The sequence below is a fragment of the Neofelis nebulosa genome, chromosome 15, assembly GCF_028018385.1.
Source record: "Neofelis nebulosa isolate mNeoNeb1 chromosome 15, mNeoNeb1.pri, whole genome shotgun sequence".
NCBI lineage: Eukaryota > Metazoa > Chordata > Mammalia > Carnivora > Felidae > Neofelis > Neofelis nebulosa.
Window position 1 is genome coordinate 70,571,912 of NC_080796.1, and position 21,160 is coordinate 70,593,071.

At 44.6% G+C, this 21,160-nt stretch overlaps 1 protein-coding gene across 2 annotated transcripts in view; it reads left to right on the plus strand.

Moving 5' to 3' along the window:
* Positions 1 to 9,134: 9,134 nt before the first annotated feature.
* The window catches only part of CD244 (CD244 molecule), a 54,467-nt gene continuing 42,441 nt past the window's right edge, over positions 9,135 to 21,160 (plus strand). Inside the window, exon 1 of one of the 2 annotated variants that reach the window (XM_058701795.1) lies at positions 9,135 to 9,434. In XM_058701795.1, coding sequence (XP_058557778.1) covers positions 9,332 to 9,434 — 103 coding nt within the window. In that variant the 5' untranslated portion in view covers positions 9,135 to 9,331. The remainder of the gene's footprint in view (positions 9,435 to 21,160) is intronic. The other variant, XM_058701793.1, reaches the window with a different exon arrangement.

Genomic DNA, 21,160 nt, shown 5'->3' on the forward strand with positions numbered 1-21,160 from the left:
CCGGCCCCCGGCCCCTGTGCTGGGCGATGAGCCCCGGTCCCCGGTCCCTGCGCTCGGCCGCGCGGAGTCACAGAAGCGGCCGATGCGGAAAGCCCGCGCCAGGAGCGTGAGGGGCCCACTAAACCCACGTTACAAAGCGCCTGGCGGGGAAGCAGCGGGGAACTTGGGTGCGCAGGTTGTTTTTTGCATGTGGACAGAATGGAGGGGGGAAAGGGGATTACGAAAAGACTTTGTGATAGTGAGGATTTATCCCCTTTTAATGTTCTTTGCAGGACAATATAAAGAGGGATTTTTTTTTTCCTAATTATTTTGTGCCCATATTCATTGTGATTTTGTAAATACTATCCCTCCGGGGGCCCTTAGTCTTACCAACTTAAAAAAAATTTTTTTTTAATGTTTATTTTTGAGAGAGAGACACACACAGAGCGCGAACAGGGGAGGGGCAGAGAGAGAAACAGAGACACAGAATCCAAAGCAGGCTCTGGGTTCTAAGCCGTCAGCGCAGGGGGCTCTAACTCAGGAACTGCGACATCACGACCTGAGCCAAAGCCGGAGGCTTAACCACTGAGCTCCAACCTTACCCTGCTGGGGCTCATTCATTTCTCTACAGCTAAGGCTGTTTCCTGTGGAAGTCGTCTGAAGCTTACATTTCCCCTAGGTCGGTCCCTCAGTTCCAATGGGGAGCTCCAGACGAGGAATCATTCTTGTGATAGATGCCCTAGAGCGCCTGTTCTACTGTGGAAGCAGAAAGAAAACAGGGAATTATAAGCAGCATTTACGTTGAGAATCTCTTTTGCACTGATTACTTTATAGCAAAACCCAGACACTCTTTCAATAAGGCAGGGGCATTCTGGGAAACGGCACATTCATGAACTGGTGGTGCGGTGTAAATGGTTACAACCCCCCCCCCCTTTTTTTTTTGGACACATAACAGCAGCACCTTTCAATGGCCATAAAAATGTTCACACCATGAAGGTCAGTAATCCCTCCCCTGGGAATCCACCCTATGGAAATAATCAAACAGAAGCAAGAGGTCATATACATATATGTGTGAAAGATGTTCATTGTCGCATGCTTTGTAAGAGTAAAAAGTTGGCAAGAAACCAAATTCTCAACAATCAGCAAGTTAAGTTAGAACACAAAAGCCCATGAAATATTATGCATCTATTAAAAATGATAATTATGAGGACCACGTAAAAACATGAACAGTGTTTATGATTTTTACATATATACCTATTAAGAATGCAAAATAGCATCCATTTTATAATTATATCTGTGTGAAAAAGTCATAGTCAAAAACTGAGAGATGAGGGTTAGTATCCAAAATCTATAGGGAATTTACCAAACTCAACACCGGAACAACAAATAATCCAGTGAAGAAATGGGCGAAAGACATGAGTAGACCCTTTTCCAAAGAAGACATCCCAATGGCCAACGGACACATGAAAAGATGCTCAACATCACTCATCATCAGGGAAATGCAAATTAAAACAACACTGACATAACACCTCATACCTGTCAGAATGGCTCACATTAACAACTCAGGCAACAACAGATGCTGGCGGGGATGTGGAAAAATGGGAACCCTCTTGCACTGTTGGTGGGAATGCAAACTGGTGCAGCCGCTCTGGAAAACAGTGTGGAGGTTCCTCAAAAACTTAACAATAGAACTACCCTATGACCCCACAATAGCACTACTAGGAATTTATCCAAAGGATACAGGAGTGCTGACGCACAGGGGCACATGTACCCCAATGTTTATAGCAGTGATTTCAACAATAGCCAAATTATGGAAAGGGCCTAAATGCCCATCAACTGATGAATGGATAAAGAAGATGTGATTTATATGTACAATGGAATACTACTTGGCAACGAAAAATAATGAAATCCTGCCATTTGCAGCAACGTGGATGGAACTGGAGGGTAGTATGCTAAGTGAAATAAGCCAGTCAGAGAAAGACAGATATCATATGTTTTCACTCATATGTGGAACTTGAGAAACTTAACAGAAGACCATGGGGGAAGGGAAGGGGAAAAAATAGTTACACAGAGGGAGGGAGGCAAATGATAAGAGACTCTTAAATACAGAGAAAAAAACTGAGGGTTGATGGGGGGCTGGAGAGGGGAAAATGGGTGATGGGCATTGAGGAGGGCACTTGCTGGGATGAGCACTGGGTATTGTATGTAAGTGATGAACCACAGGAATCTACCCCCAAAACTAAGAGCACACTGTATACGCTGTAAGTTAGCCAACTTGACAATAAATTATATTTAAAAAATTGGGAGATAATAAGGATGAATAAAAACAATTTTCCGGGGCACCTGGGTGGCTAAATTGATTCAGCATCTGACTTTGGCTCAGGTCATGATCTTGCGGTTCGTGAGTTCAAGACCCACATAGGGTTCTGTGATGACTGCTTGGAGCCTGGAGCTTGCGTCGGATTCTGCCCCTCTCTCTGCCCCTCCCCTGCTTACATTCTGTCTCACTCTTTCTCAAAAATAAACATTGAAAACAATAAAATAAAACACAAAGGAACAGGTGAAGTTAACACATTTGGGTGTGTGTAGCCAAAATATGTAGCCGATATAAAAATTTATTTTCTTGTCAACTCTTTATTTTTTAATTTTTAAAAAAATTTTATTTTTTATTTTTAAAAATTTACATCCAAATTAGTTAGCATATAGTGCAACAATGATTTCAGGAGTAGATTCCTTAGTACCCCTTACCCGTTTAGCCCATCCCCCCTCCCACACCCCCTCCAGTAACCCTCGGTTTGTTCTCCATATTTATGAGTCTCTTCTGTTTTGTCCCCCCTCCCTGTTTTTATATTATTTTTGTTTCCCTTCCCTTCTGTTCATTTGTTTTGTCTCTTAAAGTCCTCATAGGAGTGAAGTCATGATTTTTGTCTTTCTCTGACTGATTAATTTCACTTAGCATTAATACCCTCCAGTTCCATCCACGTCGTTGCAAATGGCAAGATTTCATTCCTTTTGATTACCGAGTAATACTCCATTACATATATGTATGATATATATATATATATATATATATATATATATATATATATATACCACATCTTCTTTACCCATTCATCCATTGATGGACATTTGGGTTCTTTCCATCCTTTGGCTATTGTTGATAGTGCTGCTATAAACATGGGGGTGCATGTGTCCCTCTGAAACAGCACACCTGTATCCCTTGGATAAATGCTTAGTAGTGCAATTGCTGGGTTGTAGGGTAGTTCTATTTTTAGTTTTTTGAGGAACCTCCATACTGTTTTCCAGAGTGGCTGCACCAGCTTGCATTCCCACCAACGATGCAAAAGAGATCCTCTTTCTCCACATCCTCACCAACATCTGTTGTTGCCTGAGTTGTTAATGTTAGGCATTTTGACAGGTTTAAGGTCGTATCTCATGGTGGTTTTGATTTGTATTTCCCTGATCATGAGTGATGCTGAGCATTTTTTCATGTGTCAGTTGGCCATCTGGATGTCTTCTTTGGAGAAGTGTCTATTCACGTCTTTTGCCCATTTCTTCACTGGATTATTTGTTCTTTGGGTGTTGAGTTTGATAAATTCTTTATAGATTTTGGATACTAACCCTTTATCTGATATGTCATTTGCAAATATCTTCTCCCATTCTGTCGGTTGCCTTTTAGTTTTGCTGATTGTTTCCTTCACTGTGCAGAGGCTTTTTATTTTGATGAGGTCCCAGTAGTTCATTTTTGCTTTTGTTTCCCTTGCCTCCTGAGACGTGTTGAGTAAGAAGTTGCTGTGGCCAAGATCCAAGAGGTTTTTGTCTGCTTTCTCCTCGAGGATGTTGATGGCTTCCTGTCTTATATTGAGGTCCTTCATCCACTTTGAGTTTATTTTTGTGTGTGGTATAAGAAAGTGGTCCAGGTTCATTCTTCTGCATGTCACCATCCAGTTTTCCCAGCACCACTTGCCGAAGAGACTGTCTTTATTCCATTGGATATTCTTTTCTGCTTTGTCAAAGGTGAGTTGGCCATACGTTTGTGGGTCCATTCCTGGGTTCTCTATTCTGTTCCATTGATCTGAGTGTCTGTTCTTGTGCCAGTACCATACTGTCTTGATGATTACAGCTTTGTAGTATAGCTTGAAGTCTGGGATTTTGATGCCTCCTGCTTTGGTTTTTCCTTTTTAAGATTGCTTTGGCTATTCGGGGTCTTTTCTGGTTCTATACAGATTTTAGGATTATTTGTTCTAGCTCTGTGAAGAATGCTGGTGTTATTTTGATAGGGATTGCATTGAAGATGTAGATTGCTTTGGGTAGTATCGACATTTTAACAATATTTGCTCTTCCTATCCAGGAGCATGGAATCTTTCTCCATTTTTTTGTGTCTTGTTCAGTTTCTTTCATAAGCTTTCTATAGTTTTCAGCATATAGAGTTTTCACTTCTTTGGTTAAATCTATTCCTAGGTATTTTATGGTTTTTTGTGCAACTGTAAATGAATCGATTCCTTGATTTCTTTTTCTATCACTTCATTGTTGGTGTATAGGAATGCAACCAATTTCTGTGTGTTGATTTTATATCCTGCAACTTTGCTGAATTCATGAATCAATTCTAGCAGGTTTTTGGTGGAATATTTTGGGCTGTCCATATAGAGTATCATGTCATCTGCGAAGAGTGAAAGTTTGAGCTCCTCCTGGCCGATTTGGATGCCTTTTATTTCTTTGTGTTGTCTGATTGCAGGGGCTAAGACTTCCAATACTATGTTGAATAACAGTGGTGAGAGTGGACATCCCTGTCCTGTTCCTGACCTTGGGGGGAAAGCTGTCAGTTTTTCTCCATTGTAGATGATATTAGCGTTGGGTTGTTCATATATGGCTTTTATGATCTCGAGGTGTACTCCTTCTGTCCCTACTTTCTTGAGGGTTTTTATCAAGAAAGGATGTTGTATTTGGTCAAATGCTTTCTCTGCATGTATTGAGAGGATCATATGGTTCATGTCCTTTCTTTTATTGATGTGATGAATCACGTTAATTGTTTTGTGGATATTGAACCAGCCCTGCATCCCAGGTATAAATCCCACTTGGTCGTGGTGAATAATTTTTTTAATGTATTGTTGGATCCGGTTGGCTAATATCTTGTTGAGGATTTTTGCATCCATGTCCATCAGGGAAATTGGTCTATGGTTCTCCTTTTTAGTGGGGTCTCTGTCTGGTTTTGGAATCAAGGTAATGCTGGCTTCAAGAAAGAGTTTGGAAATTTTCCTTCCGTTTCTATTTTTTGGAACAGCTTCAAGAGAATAGGTGTTAAATGTTCCTTAAATGTTTGGTAGAATTCCCCTGGAAAGCCATCTGGCCCTGGACTCTTGTTTTTGGCAGATTTTTGATTACTAATTTGATTTCCTTCCTGGTTATGGGTCTGTTCAAATTTTCTCTTTCTTCCTGTTTCAGTTTTGGTAGTGTATATGTTTCTAGGGATTTGTTCATTTCTTCCAGACTACCCATTTTATTGGCATGGAATTGCTCATACTATTCTCTTATTATTGTTTTTATATCTGCTGTGTTGGTTGTGATCTCTCCTCTTTCATTCTCGATTTTATTTATTTGGGTCCTTTCCTTTTTCTTCTTGATCAAATGGGCTAGTGGTTTATCAATGTTGTTAGTTCTTTCAAAGAACTAGCTTCTGGTTTCATTGATCTGTTCTGTGTGTGTGTGTGTGTGTGTGTGTGTGTGTTTGGTTTTGATAACAGTAATTTCTACTCTAATCTTTATTATTTCTTGTTTTTTGCTGGTTTGGGGTTTTATTTACTGTTCTTTTCCCAGCTCTTCAAGGTGTAAGGTTCGGTTGTGTACCTGAGATCTTTCTTCATTCTTTAGGAAGGCCTGGATTGCTATATACTTTCCTCTTATGACTGCCTTTGCTGCGTCCGAGAGGTTTTGGGTGGTGGTGTTATCATTTTCATTGACTTCCATATACTTTTTAATTTCCTCTTTAACTGCTTCGTTAGTCCATTCATTCTTTAGTAGAATGTTCTTCAGTCTCCGAGTATTCGTTAACTTTCCAAATTTTTTCCTGTGGTCGATTTCGAGTGTCATAGTGTTGTGGTCTGAAAATATGCACGGTATGATCTCGATGTTTGTGTACTTACTTAGGGCTGATTTGTGTCCCAGTATATGGTCTATTCTGGAGAACGTTCCATGTGCCCTGGAGAAGAATGTATGTTCTGCTGCTTTAGGATAAAATGTTCTGAATGTATCTGTTAAGTCCGTCTGGTCCAGAGTGTCATTCAAAGCCATTGTTTCCTTGTTGATTTTTTGATTAGATGTTCTGTCCATCACTGTAAGTGGGGTGTTGAAGTCCCCTACTAATATGGTATTATTATCAATGAGTTTCTTTATGTTTGTGATTGATTTATATATTTGGGTTTTTCCACATTTGGCACATAAATGTTCACAATTGCTAGGTCTTCTTGGTGGATAGACCCCTTGATTATGATATTAATGCCCTTCTGTATCTCTTGATACAGTCTTTATTTTAAAGTCTAGATTGTCTGATATAAGTATGGCTACTCTGGCTTTCTTTTGTTGACCATTAGCATGATAGATGGTTCTCCATCCCCTTATTTTCAGTCTGAAGTGGTCTTTAGGTCTAAAGTGGGTCTCTTGTAAACAGCATATAGATGGATCTTGTTTTCTTATCCATTCTGTTACCCTATGTCTTTTGATTGGAGCATTGAGTCCATTGACATTTAGAGTGAGTAGTGAAAGATAGGAATTTATTGCCATTATGATGCTGGTAGAGTTGGTGGTGTTCTCTGGTCCTTTCTAATCTTTGTTGCTTTTGGTATTTATTTATTTATTTATTTATTTATTTATTTATTTATTTCTATTTTCATCTTTTCTCCCCTCAGAGAGTCCCCCTTAAAATTTCTTGGTTTAGTGGTCACAAACTCCTTTAGTTTTTGTTTGTCTGGGAAACTTTTTATCTCTCCTTCTATTTTGAATGACAGCCTTTCTGGGTAAAGAATTCTTGGCTGCATATTTTTCTGATTCAGCGCACTGAATATATCCTGCCACTCCTTTCTGGGCTGCCAAGTTTCTGTGGATAGGTCTGCTGCAGACCTGATCTGTCTTCCCTTGTAGGTTAGGGACTTTTTTTCCCCTTGCTGCTTTCATGATTCTCTCCTTGCCTGAGTATTTTGTGAATTTGACTATGATATGCCTTGTTGATGGTCGGTTTTTGTTGAATCTAATGGGGGTCCTGTGTGCTTCCTGGATTTTGATGTCTGTGTCTTTCCCCAGGTTAGGGAACGTTTTCCGCTATGCTTTGCTCACATAACCCTTCTACCCCTATTTCTCTCTCTTCCTCCTCTGGGACCCCTATGATTCTGATGTTCCTTTTTAATGAGTCACTGATTTCTCTAATTCTTAAATTGTGCTCTTTTGCCTTAATCTCCCTCTTTTTTTCTGCTCCATTATTCTTTATAAGTTTGTCCTCTATGTTGCTGATTCTCTGTTCTGCCTCATCCATCCTTGCCGCTGCTACATCCATCCGTGATTGCAGCTCAGTAATAGCATTTTTGATTTCATTCTATTTTTTACTTCTTTTATCTCTGCAGAAAGGGATTCTAATCTATTTTCGACTCCAGCTAGTATTCCTATTATCGTGATTCTAAATTCTGGTTCAGACATCTTGCTTGTATCTGTGTTGCTTAAATCCCTGGCTGTCGTTTCTTCATGCTCTTTCTTTTGGGGTGAATTCCTTCGTTTTGTCATTTTGAAGGGAGAAAAGGAATTAATGAGGTAGAAAAATTAAAATTAAAAAATTAAACACACACACACAAATCGAATCAATGATGCTAGATCCTAGGTGTGTTTTGGTCTAGGTGTTGAAAGTGGTTTGACAGATTAGAGAAAAAAAGGGGGGGAGGGAAAAAAGGAAATCGTTTGAGAATTTGAAAAAATGAATACACTGAAGTAGACTAAAATGAGATGATGGGAGTCAAATAGAATTTGAAAAAATACACACAAAAGTAAAGAATATAGTAGAAAAAATTAAAGAAAATATTTTTAATAAAATTAAAAATAAATATGATTTTTTTTCTTTTTCTGTATTCAAGAAAAAGAAAAGAAATGAAAAAAATGAAATGATTAAAAAAAGAAAAAAAAGGAAATCGTTTTTGAAAATTTGAAAAAGTGAATACACTGTAGTAGACTAAAATAAAATGATGGAAGTAAAATAGAATTTGAAAAAATTGACATAAAAGCAAAAAGTATAGTAAAAAAATTAAAGAAAATATTTTTAATAGAAATTGACAGTAAAAATGAAGTTTTTCTCTTTCTGCATTCAAGAAAAAGAAATGAAAGAGAAAAAAGAGAAAGAAGAAAAAGAAATCGTTTGAAAATTTGAAAAGGTGAATACACTGAAGTTGACTAAAATAAAATGATGGAAGTAAAATAGGATTTGAAAAAATTTACACAAAGTAAAAAATACAGTAATGAAAATTAAAGAAAATATTTTTAATAAAAATTGAAAATAAAAATGAATTTTTTCTCTTTCTGTATTCAAGAAAAAGAAAAGTAGTGTAAAAGAGAAAAAAAAAAAGACAGTTGCATAGATGGACCTGCTAACAGATTGAAATAGGACTGAAATTACTTCGTTTTCCCGTAGATGTCAGACTATGAAGCGCTTTATAGTCCATAAACTAAGCCGGCAGTGAGACTTGTGTTCTTGAAGAGCGAAGTTGGCCCGGTTGGGCGGGGCTCACTGTAACGGCTCCCGTCTCCACTAGATGGCGCTGCTAGCCTACTGGGGTGGAGTGTTTTGGCGCTCGTAGGTGCGTAGGCGCATGTGCGGGAGCGGTTAAAATGGCGCCACCCAGCTACTCGGTCTGTTCTTCCGGATCAGCGCACCTGTCCTCGGCCTTCAGCTCTCGTTCCCTCCTCGCTTTTTCACTCTGCGTGACCAGGCCCCAGGCAGTACCTCTCTCCCGAGTTTTGTCTCAGATGCGGCCTTTTTCCCCGGCCCCTTACTTCCGAAGGACTGCGGCCTTGACCCGCTCCGCCCCTCTGCGGGAGGGTCTCCCCGAGCAATGGCCAAATGAGCAATGGCCGAATGTCGGCTGCACCCAGGGACGCCCGCTGGACCCTGCTGCTGCTGGTGCCCCGAGACTGCGCCGAGGTGCCAGCCCGGCCCAGAAAAACTTCGCGAGCTAGGGCAGCAGCAGCGTTTCAGGGATGATGGGAAATCACAACACATCTGGCACCAGGGTCCACCCCCAACGACCCTGTTCCAGCACCAGCGAATGTGGCCGTTTTCTGGGGTCTGCCGGGACCAGGTGGCTTCAACAGTCTCCACCAAATGTCCCTCTGGCAGTGGAATTTCTTTTCCCCTTGTGGCCCAAGGACCTCCCGGCCTCCACTCTGCTCCTGGGGATTCGCCCTTCCCACCAGAGCACCGCCAGGTAGGGAGCTGCGGAGTTGCAGCCTTTGCGCTCCCCTTGTTTACGGTCTTAATGGAATTGAAACCCTCTCCTTTCTCCTTTCTCCCTTTTGAGTTTAGTCCCTGCGGCTGTTTCCAATTTTCCACTTTCTCTCCAGCTGCTTTTGGGGAGGGGTGCTTTTCCCGAATTCTCCCCCCCCTCCCCAGTCTCCGTCCTCTCTCCTCCCGCAAAAGCGGTTCCCTATCCTCAGCGGCTTCTCGCTCCCCAAATTCACCTCTCTGCGCCGCGTACCTGCTGAATGCTGTGGTTCGGGTTGTGCAGTTTGTTGTGTTCACCCTCCGATCAGTTTTTTTTTTTTTTTTTTTTTAAATTTATTTTTGGGACAGAGAGAGACAGAGCATGAACGGGGGAGGGGCAGAGAGAGAGGGAGACACAGAATCGGAAACAGGCTCCAGGCTCCGAGCCATCAGCCCAGAGCCTGACGCGGGGCTCGAACTCACGGACCGCGAGATCGTGACCTGGCTGAAGTCGGACGCTTAACCGACTGCGCCACCCAGGCGCCCCCTCCGATCAGTTTTCTAGGTGTGTAGGATGGTTTCGTGTCGGTCTGGCTGCATTTCACGGACACGAGACACACAAAAAAACTTCCATGCTGTTCCGCGATCCTGGCTCCTCTCTCTCTTGCCAGCTGCTTAAAATCCAGTGTGTATTTAATACAGCTCAGCTCAATTTGTACGCTAATTTTCACCAGAAACTGTTGATCTGCATTTAGATTTCATAAAATTTACAGCTGAAAAAGGTGTTGCTGACATAGTTAACAACATACTTGAAACTTCCCCAGTAACTGAACAGTATCCAGTTTTTATTTTATTTTTGTTAAAAAAAATTTTTTTGATGTTTATGTTTGAGATAGAGACAGAGAGCAAGCAGGGGAGGGGCAGAGAGAGGGAGACACAGAAACTGAAGCAGGCTCCACGCTCTGAGCTGTCAGCCCAGAGCCCGATGTGGGGCTCGAACTCACGAACTGTGAGATCATGATCTGAGCTGAAGTCAGATGCCTCACCGACTGAGCCACCCAGACACCCCGATTTTATTTTTATTTTTAAAGATTCTATTATTCTTAAATTGTGGCTGGAACTCACAATCCCAAGACTGAGTTGCATACTCTACTGACTGAGTCAGCTGGGCACCTGAAAAGTATCCAGTTTTGAAATTTAAATTTAAATTAATGAAAATTAAATAAAGTTAAGCATTCGGTTGTGCTCACAGGACACCTGTGGCTCATGGTTACAGTAGTGGTCAGCCCAGAACTAGAGAATTAGATAATCTTTGGGTGAGCCTCTTGGACTGTGCTTTTGTGTGACAGTGAAAGGACATGGGGTCATCCTTTTACCTTATTTCCAAATTTCGGATAATTTTTGTTAAGAGTTCTGAGGGTATATCAGTTTACTTAATATATATATTTTAAGTAAACTCTTGTGATGTGGGGCTCAAACTCATGAACCGTGAGATCATGACCTGACCGAAGTTGGTCGCCTAACTGGCCACCCAGGCACCCTAGGATTTTATTTTTAAGTGATCTCTACATCCAGTGTGGGGCTCCAACCTATAACCCTGAGGTCAAGAGTCATATGCTCTAGGGACTGAGCCAGTCAGGCACCCCAACCTTGATTTATTTTTATTTTTTAAGTTTTATCATTTAAGTAATCTCTGCACTCAGTGTGCGACTCCAACTTGGAGAACAAGGGTCACATGCTCTTCCCACCAAGCCAGTCAAGTGCCCCTTGATTTTTTTTTTTTAAAAAAGCATTTATTGGGGTATAATTCACATACCATACATCCCACTCATTTAAAGCATACAATTGAATGGTGTTTTATATATTCACACAGTCCTATAACGAACGCCATAGTCCCTTTTTGAGTGTTTTCATTACCCCCCAACTCCATACTCAGTGCGGTCACACCCTGTGCCCTTGCGCACCCCCTACTCCCCCCAAGCCTAGCCAACCACTGATCTCCTTTCTGTCTCTATAGATTTTTCTCTTCTGGACATTTCATATAAATGGTTCACCCATTTTATAGCCTGTATCAGTATTTAATTCCTTTTAATCACCAAGTCATCCATTTTGTGGATTTGCCATATTTAATTATCTATCATCAGTTCACGTGAGACAGAACAGGCTCTGGACTCGGGTCCCCTCAACCCTGACCACAAAATGCAGCATTCTGTGGCTGTCTCCCTAAGGGGAAAAAAGCTAACGCTCACTGCCTCTTGAGTCGCATCTGGGCAGGATGGCAAGGACAGACTGGAGAAGACCCATCAAACCAGTCTGTGCCCAGAGGGACCCCAGTGCTGACCTTTCACTGACTTTCCCCCTCCGCCTAATGCTAAAAATCACCCTCAGGGGTGGAAATGGAACTTGCTAATTGACATGCGAGGAGGCTCGAGGCTCGAGGCTCGAGGCTCGCCTTAAAGGCATGACCTTCAAGTGCCCAGGTGCTAATGAATCCCGGCCACTACATGCTTCCAAGGGACCCTTTCCCCACCCACATTTCTTTTAAAAACTCTCCCTGAGGGGCGCCTGAATGGCTCTGTCCGTTATGCGGCCCACTGGGCTCAGATCACGATCTCACGGTTCGGGGGTTCGAGCCCCGCGTCAGGCTCTGTGCTGACAGCTCGGAGCCTGGAGCCCGCTTCGGATTCCGTGTCTCCCTCCCGTCTCTGCCCCTTCCCTGCTCATGCTCTGTCTCTCTGTCTCTCTCTCAAAAATAAATTAACATTAAAAAAATTAAAAACAAAACAAAACGGAAAACTCTCCCTGACCTCCCCTCGGGCAGTCAGCCTGAGGATTCTTTGTGCTGCCTCCCTTGTGCTCAAGCCAAAGCCCCGGTAAAGCCTGGCCTGAAACTCCCATTCGTCCTCTTGTCAATTTCTATTGCTTAGCGAGCCCAAAGGCGCGGGTTGGGAGCAGGTGGACATTTGCATTATTTCTCTGGATTCTGCGTGTTGACTGAACAATGCGTATCATCAGTCGTCAGACAGGTGGCTTACGCAGCTGTATTCAGCTGGGAATTTGCCCCACGTCTCTCTCTATGTGGGCCTCACCCTCCAGGGCCTCATGACGGGACCCATCTTTCTCCAGCAGGAGAATTCCACTTCCGTCTCACCAGAGGCTGGGTTCCAAGAGAGCAAACACAGAAGGTGCTGGGCTCAAGGGCCAGCCTGCACCTGTGTCATTCTGCTACATTCCATCGGTAAGAGGAGGTCACGATGCCAGCCCAGATTGAGGGAGAGGAAAATAAGCCACACTGCTGATGGGAGGAGTGATGTCCGCCTCCGGGGAGGGGCTTGGGGTGGTATTTTTGGATTCCATCCACCATGGCCACATTTACCGGTCCTCTGGAAATAAGGTGGGGCCATTCGGCCAGTTGTGGGCAGTGAGTTCTGAGCAAAAGGTTTCAGCTCCAGGCCGAGGCAAAGAAAGGCCTGCACCAGCCTCCGGATGTGTCATCCCTTCTGCAGCCACGATAGCCTCATGGGAGACAGTCGCCACGCACTCATCCAGACCCGCTGCCCGCTTTGCCTCGGCAGATGATATACCTCTGTTCTGTTAAGCCCCTGGGGTTTGGAAATTGTTTGTGAGGACGGTGTAATTGAGCCCATCCTTATTCAAATACATGGCTTACGTCCTTACCTTGCCCCTAAAGCCAATACGGATGCTGTCTCTGCAGCTCTGACTTTGGGCTCCCTGTTGAACTTGCCCCTTCGTGCTGTTGCTTCTGACTTCTCTGGGGAAAGCTTTTGCCTAACGCAGCTTGACCCTGGCGCCTTACGTCCCTAGTTGTTGGTGTACCTGACAGATTGGACTTGGACTCCAGCCCCTCCCCCCTCCATCATTGGGTTCACGGAGAACAGAGGGAGGGACAGCCAGGCGACCGACATCCTTGTGGTGTGAATTTAGACGTGACCGAGTAGGCAAAGGGGAGCTGCCAACGTTTTTAATGTGGAGAATGATTTGGGGGTGGGGTGGGGAACGGCATCCCCAAAACAGTTTGTTGATGAGAGCAGGGTACATGTCAGAGAGGGGAAGTTGAAGAGGGTGGTCAGTTAGGGAAATGGTGTAATTAGTTGTTAAGGCCACAGGTGGTAATAATTAAATTGGTATAAAGCTTTATAGCTTTAACTTACATCATTCCTTGTAGTTTTTTTTGTTATTCAAACTAACTTTATTGAGGTAAAATTACGTAATATAAAATGTGCTGTTTGTATTTATAGTAAAGTGAGTTTTGCCAAATGTGTGCATCATGGAACCACCATGACAATTAAGATACAGAATATTTTTTTAACTCTGAAAGTTATCTTGGGCCCCTTGCCAGTCTATTCGAATCCCATACTCCTGGCCCCAAACAGTCACTGATCTGTTTTCTATCACTGAAGTTTAGATTTATATTTATAAACGGAAGCATACAGTACAGCAATACTATTTTGTATTTGGCTGCTTTTATCCAGCGCCGTATTTTTGAGATTTATCCATGTTACATTTACTATGAATATGTTCCTTTTACTACAGAGTGCATGTCTACTGAATGGATATACCACAATTTATTTATCCATTTACCTTGGTTTTTTTGTTTCTATTTTTGTTTCTTTAGAGAGAGAGAAAGGAGGTTAGCTGGGGAGAGGGGCAGAGGGAAAGAGAGAAAGAATATATATTTTTTTTAATTTAATTTTTTATTTTTAAAAATTTACATCCAAATTAGTTAGCATGTAGTGCAACAATGATTTCAGGAGGAGATTCCTTAACGCCCCTTCCCCATTTAGCCCATCCCCCCTTCCACAACCCCTCCCGTAACCCTCAGTTTGTTCTCTATATTTATGAGTCTCTTCTGTTTTGTCCCCCTCCCTGTTTTTATATTATTTTTGTTTCCCTTCCCTTATGTTTGTCTGTTTTGTCTCTTAAAGTCCTCATATGAGTGAAGTCATATGATTTTTGTCTTTCTCTGACTGACTAATTTCACTTAGCATAATACCCTCCAGTTCCATCCACGTCGTTGCAAATGGCAAGATTTCATTCTTTTTGATTGTCTAGTAATACTCCATTGTGTGTGTGTGTATGTGTGTGTGTGTATATATATATATATATATATATATATATACATATACCACATCTTCTTTACTCATTCACCTATCGATGGATGAATGGGCTCTTTCCACACTTTGGCTATTGTCGATAGTGCTGCTATAAACATGGGGGTGCGTGTGTCCCTTCGAAACAGCACACCTGTATCCCTTAGATGAATGCCTAGTAGTGCCATTGCTGGGTCGTAGGGCAGTTCTGTTTTTAGTTTTTTGAGGAACCTCCATACCGTTCTCCAGAGTGGCTGCACCAGCTTGCATTCCCATCCTTATAAATCTTCATAATCCTGTAACATAAGTTCTGTCCTCGCTTTGCAGCTGGAAATCCACGGCTTGGAGACGCTGGTGATTTGCAGTTACTAAGAGGCAAAGCAAGTACTTTGATGTCTTTCATTAATTCATTCATGCAGTTTTATTTGATTTAATTCAAAAATTGGTGTTTTTTTTTTTTTGTTGTTGTTGTTTGTTTGTTTTTTGAATCTGACCCGGTCAGTGCTTCGAAACCTTTGCATCCTGGCCCTCAACGGAAAAGGATAACATGTGCCCTGGCATCCCTGGGGGAGGTGCTCCTTGGTGGAGCCCACGGGGCACGCCCTCTGGTGGCGAGGGTTACAACTGCAGTCTTCTGCCGAGATCATCATGACTGAATTTAGGGAGTATACTGGGGGGAACCATACAAATAATAATCCAATATAACTTTGCCGTAAACACTTAAGTGGTTGTGGAAACATGGCTTTGGTTTTTGCATCGCTATAAAAAATTTCTAACCATCAGCAGGACGGGGGTGGGAGGGAGAAGAGAGAAGACAGTCGAGCCGGTGACCTTACGCGTGTCGTTTTTTCTTTAGACAAGGACCAGATACGGCTTTCTGCTGTTCCCCTCTGTGGCCACCAGAGGGAGCAGAGCGGGCCGCAGTTCCTCCCGCGCACCCCTGGGGCGCAGTGTCGTGCCGTGCGGTGGTGGGGGGGGGCGGGGGGGAGAGCGGAGCTGGGCTCGATGCAGAGGCTCAGATGACGAGAAGCTGCGCTTTGCAGCCCTCTTGTGTGATGTGGGTTGCTGGCTTCTCCTGGGGTCCGGCCTGCAGCGGTCCTCTGTGCCGTGTGCCTGCGAAGGGGGTGGGGGGGTGGGATGGAAAGGACGGTGTGCCCTCTCAGCTACTCCTGCTGGCCTCGGGGTCTCCAGAGGGAGCTGGGCGGTCACTGCTGTGTCCAGGGAACATCTTTGAGCCCTCTGGTCCCTACCCTCATAATTCCATCCCTCACCGGCAGCAAATGAGTTTTCACTTCTAGTTAGCTGAGCAGAAGAATCCATGCATTGAGCCTGTGACAGTGGGTTGGACAGGCCTGACAAAAGGGGGAAAGCTCTTATCCTAATCTGGAAGACCTGCCTAAACCCTGTTTGAGAGGGGACATTTTTTCTTCCCCTTCCAGCAGCCAAGTTCAGTCCCTTCTATTATCAAGTCAGCAATTGAAGAATTTCCCAGTGTTACTGTTGGTTTAAACTTTTTAAAAAAAATTATTAAAAACATTTTTAAAATGTTTATTTTTGAGAGAGAGAGAAAGAGAGACGGAGTGTGAGCAGGGGAGCGGGCAGAGAGAGGGAGACACAGAATCCAAAGAGGGTTCCAAGCTCTGGGCTGTCAGCACAGAGCCGGACATGGGGCTCGAACTCATGAATCGGGAGATCATGACCTGAGCGGAAGTTGGACGCAACGCTCTATCAAAAGCGATGATTTACTCCTTTGTTGTTGTTTTTTTTAAATTGTATTTTAGAGAAAGAGAGAGAGCACAAGCAGGGGAGAAGGGCAGAGGGAGAGAGAGGGAGAGAGAGAGAGAGAGAGAGGGAGAGAGAGAGAGAGAGAGACTATCCGAAACAGGCTTCATGCTCAGCACAGGGCCTGATGCGGGGCTCGATCCCATGACCCTGAGATCACAACATGGGCTGAAATCAAGAGTCAGACACTCAACGGACTGAGCCACCTGGGCTCCCTGATCTATTCCTTCTTTTACGTTCTTACCAACCCTACCCCACCTCCCAACAATTTCCAGCTTGTCACCACGCACAACCCAGCCTCCAACTTTACCATGCTGCTGCATTTAGGCTGTTGCATGGCGGAAAGACTGGGTGGCTGCCATGGGTACCTCCTAACCCCTCCCTCACCCCCCAGCTCCTCTCCACTGCCCGTGCCTTGACATTCCTTGCTGGTTCTCCTGTTACTCTCCTACCTTCTCTCCCCGATTCCTGTCTTCCAGTGCACACGGAAGTTCAGTGAACAGAGGAGTTGACCTAAAATGTATAAAAGGCCCAAAGTGGGGAGGAGAAAGGCGGAGAGGGCCAGTGCGACGCATTCCGGCAATCCCGCTGACCGACAGCAATGGAGTCACTGTTCCTTTTGGACGTGTGAGCAATCCAGCTGCAAAATCCCACCCCGACAGCCTGTTTCCAGAACCGTTTCTGGTGCTGTCTGCAAAGGAAAGTCTGTGGCAAAAGTTCTCTAAGAGATGCGGAGGCAGAGACCTGAGAAGTGTGTGCCCCGCATCCCATGGAGCATTCTCCAGTCTGGAAGAGAGTGGCTGGAGAGTGGTTGCAACATGACGAACAGGGACAGCTGTGGGCAGAGAGAGGAAGGGGTGTGACAGAGGGAAAGGTCAGGAGGTAAAGAAAGTGGAGAGCAAAAGAGGAAGGGAAAGGAAAGAGGGAGTGGCAAAGTTGAGGTGCTGAGCAGAAGGGTCATGGAGGAAGGAGAGAAAGATGGAGAAGTGACTGAAGAAAAGGGGGGGCATTCGTATGTCCCCAAAACACGCCGTCCCACTGAGCTCTGTTCACACTGCAGACTCACGAGCAAGAGGCGACGATTGTCTTAAGCCGCTAAGTCTCAGATTGCTTTGTTATGCACCAATAGGTAACTGAGACACAGCTCGTGTGGTGTGGAGTTTGGACTTGGTGCGAGATGTTCTTGCAGATGCTGAGAATGTTTTCCTGGGATTGTGGAGGTGGTTAGTGTCTTAGAAGGATCTCTGTTGGCAGCCGTATGGACAAGGGATGGAGGTGGGCCAATTCTGGACACCGAAGAGGATTGGAAGTGGTCAGGAGGCCATTTCAGAGAAGGGGGCCACAGGAGGGCCTTGTTATAGGTCACCAACATCAATCCCACGTCCAGATGATTGGTTTGAGGCGATCATGGAAGTTCCACCGTCCTGGCCAGAGTCTGGTTCAGGAGTGGGCTTTTTTTTTTTTTTTTAAAGTAAGCTCTATGTCCAACATGGGTTTTGAACTCATGACCCCGAGGTCAAGAGTCGCATGCTGTACCGACTGAGCCAGCCAGGCATCCAAGGAGCGGGCATCTGACCCATCTCTGGCTAATGAGACATGAGGAGAAGTGTGCTGGGGCCTCTGGGAAAAGCATCCCCTTTCCTAAAAGGAGCCACAGGAAGAGAGGAGCTCTCTTCCCTCTGGACGTTCTTTTGGTGTATAGATTATGAGTTGAATTGTGTTCCCCCAAATTTGTATGTCAGACCCTCAACCCTTGTGCCTCAGAATGTGACTGTATTTGAGGACAGGGTCAGCAAAGATGTGATTAGGTTAAAATAAGGCCATTTGAGTGGGCCCTAGTCGAATCTCAGTGGTCTTCATTCATTCATTCATTCATTTATTTTTAAGGGTTTATGTCCTTGTTTTTGAGAGAGACAGAGACAGTGTGAGCAGGGGTGGGGCAGAGAGAGAGGGAGAGAGAGAATCCCAAGCAGACTCCATGCTGTCCACACAGAGCCTGATGTGGGGTTCGAACTCACGAAACTGTGAGATCATGGCCTGAGCTGAAACCAAGAGTCAGACGTTGTAATCGGCTGAGCCACCCAGGGGCCCCTCACTGGTGTCCTCATAAGAAGACAAAGTTTGGATACACAGAGGCACTTGGGACGTGTGCATGGAGGAAAGACCGTGTGAGGCCCCAGCGAGGAGGCTGCTGTCCGTCCGCAAGCCAAGGAGAGAGGCCTCAGGAGAGAGCACACGTGCCGACACCCTGATTTTGGACTGGCCGCCTGCAGAACTGTGCGAAAATACATTTCTGTTGTTGAAGTCCCCAGTCTGGGTATTTTGTTAGGGCAGGCCCTGGCAAGCTGATACGCAGGCGATGCTCAGAACTCGGCCGACGTCTTACGCAGCTGGCGAAGCCAGCACAGGGGGAACGAAGGGGTCCTCGAAGGCATGGCCGCACTGATGAGTAGATCAAGCCTGAGCTGCCGTGTCTCGTGCCATCTCATGAGGCAGTCTCTTCACTTTTTGTTTAAGCCACTTCGAGACGGGATCTCTGTTGGTCACAGCTGAAAACACCCTCGCCGATCTAGACCTGAGCCAAATAAACATCGGCGCAGTGGGATTTGGGGGAGGTGGTGGGGGGAACAGATTGAAGAGGGGGTAGGAGGTGAGATCGATGGCACACAGTCGTGGGTGGCAGCTGGGTGGCAGTGGTCAGAGGGGTGACGTCCCTAAGATTAGGTCTGCTGTCCTCCCAGACTCTTAGGTGCCGTCAAATAGGTCATTCCACAATTTATATACCACTAAAGAGGAAATGCGGAATGATATTAAAAACGTCAAAACGTGAACACATGTGTCTTAAATCAATAAAAATACAAAAGAAACGTAAATTTTCTTTGGAGCTTACTTTCTTGGGCGCTGTTCTATTTTCTTTTTTTTTATTATTTATTTTGAGAGAGAGAGCATGAGAGGGGCAGAGAGAGAGAATCCCGATACAGGGCTTGAACTCACAAACCATGAGATCAGGACCGAAGCCGAAATCAAGAGTCAGACACTTAACCAACTGAGCCACCCAGGCGCCCTGGAGTTCTCCTTTCTTTTATCAACATATGTGAGTATTTGGTGTGAATCAGTACTCTGAGCCTACAAAGATAGAAAAGATTATCTTAGCAAAAAAGAGACAACCTTTTCCTAAGCATTGCAATATTATCAGTGCTATGATAATATTATGCATCAGGTACATGGTGTCACCGTGGAGGGCCTGATCAGTTCTCTTGCAGCTGAAAGGCGGTGGAGGAGGTCAGAGGCATCAGGGGGCAGGTCGTGCTGACTTATTCTCAAATGTTGTCTCCAGACTGGCGGTCACCTATAGTAAATTTTCACTAGTTTGTGGCAAAATGAGAAAATTAAGAACAAATTCGGGTCTTTGTATGGAGCTCAGTTTAATTCAGCTAAAGGCTTATATTTATTCTGAAATGATCATGTTCCTATCTTGTTGTTAAAATTTCCTTTTTAGGGACGCCTGGGAGGCTCAGTCGGTTGAGCGTCCGACTTCAGCCCAGGTCATGATCTCGCGGTTCGTGAGTTCGAGCCCCGTGTCAGGCTCTGTGCTGACAGCTCAGAGCCTGGAACCTGCTTCGGATTCTGTGTCTCCCCCTCTCTTTGCCCCTCTTCAGGTCATGCTCTTGAAAGGGCGGGCCTACACAGGCCGACTCCATCTTGTTCTGTGTCCTTCACCTTGACCACGCCTCCTGCTCTTGAGTAACCTCCCAGTCACCTGCCTAACAGGACTCCGACCCTTCCCCAGCCAATCGGCTGAGGCCACAGCCATTACCTCACCAACTGCCCCTAGACCCCTATAAAACCTTTGTGCTTTTGAAACTCGCTCTCTCTCCCAGGCATTTCACCGCTGCATCGTCGTCGGTGCAGGTAGGGGATTGAGCTCCAGCTACTCGAATAAAGGCTCTTTGCTTTTGCATCAGACTCGGCTCCCTGGTGGTCTTTGGGGATCACGAATTCTGGGCATAACACTCTCGCTCTGTCTCTGTCAAAAATAAATAAACTTAAAAAAAAAATTAAAAGAAATTTCCTTTTTAAATAAAATGATAATGTTGGTAGATATTTAACTAAAAAAAGGTTTTTCCTTGTAAGAAAGACCCACAAGGGGCCCTGGCTGGCTCAGTGGGTGGAGCGTGTGACTCTTGACCTTGGGGGTTGTGAGTTCGAGCCCCATGTTGGGTGTAGAGGTTACTTAAAAAAAAAAAAAATCTTAAAAAAGATACAAAAAACCCCAAAGCGATATCAACTCATACTGGTCTCCTCAACAATTTTCTTTTTTGGGGAAATACAGAGGTCCGTGAATTCCCCAGTCGAGGAAGCTGCTCCCAGGGGCCTGGTCTCTCCTGGGTCAGAGGGAAGGTCTTTGATATGCACCCAAGGCCACATCCCCCTGCAGACTTGAGACGTGGGCTGAGTGATGATTTCTTACCCCTGGTGTTATCTGACCTGTAGCTGTTAGGGTGTAGGCTGGCTGAGTGTCCTGGGCCCATGCTCTGCCTCCGTGTGGCCCTGAGGGGGTCTAGTAGGAGCTCCCAGCCACTCCCCACTTCAGTGGCCTTGGGATTTCCAGATGTGGCTGCAAGGTCTGTTTTGTGCCTGTTCTCTTCACATTGAGTGAGGACTTCCTCCACAAGGTCAGTAACAAAGGCCTTTGAAAGATTCGCATTCCTCTTCATTGTTATTGATCTTTTTTTTTTTTTTTTTTTTTTTTTTGAAGAACCAAAGCATGTTTCTAAAGATCATCTCACTTGACCTCCACAAAATCATGTGTACCAGTTTCATTTTAGGTATGGGG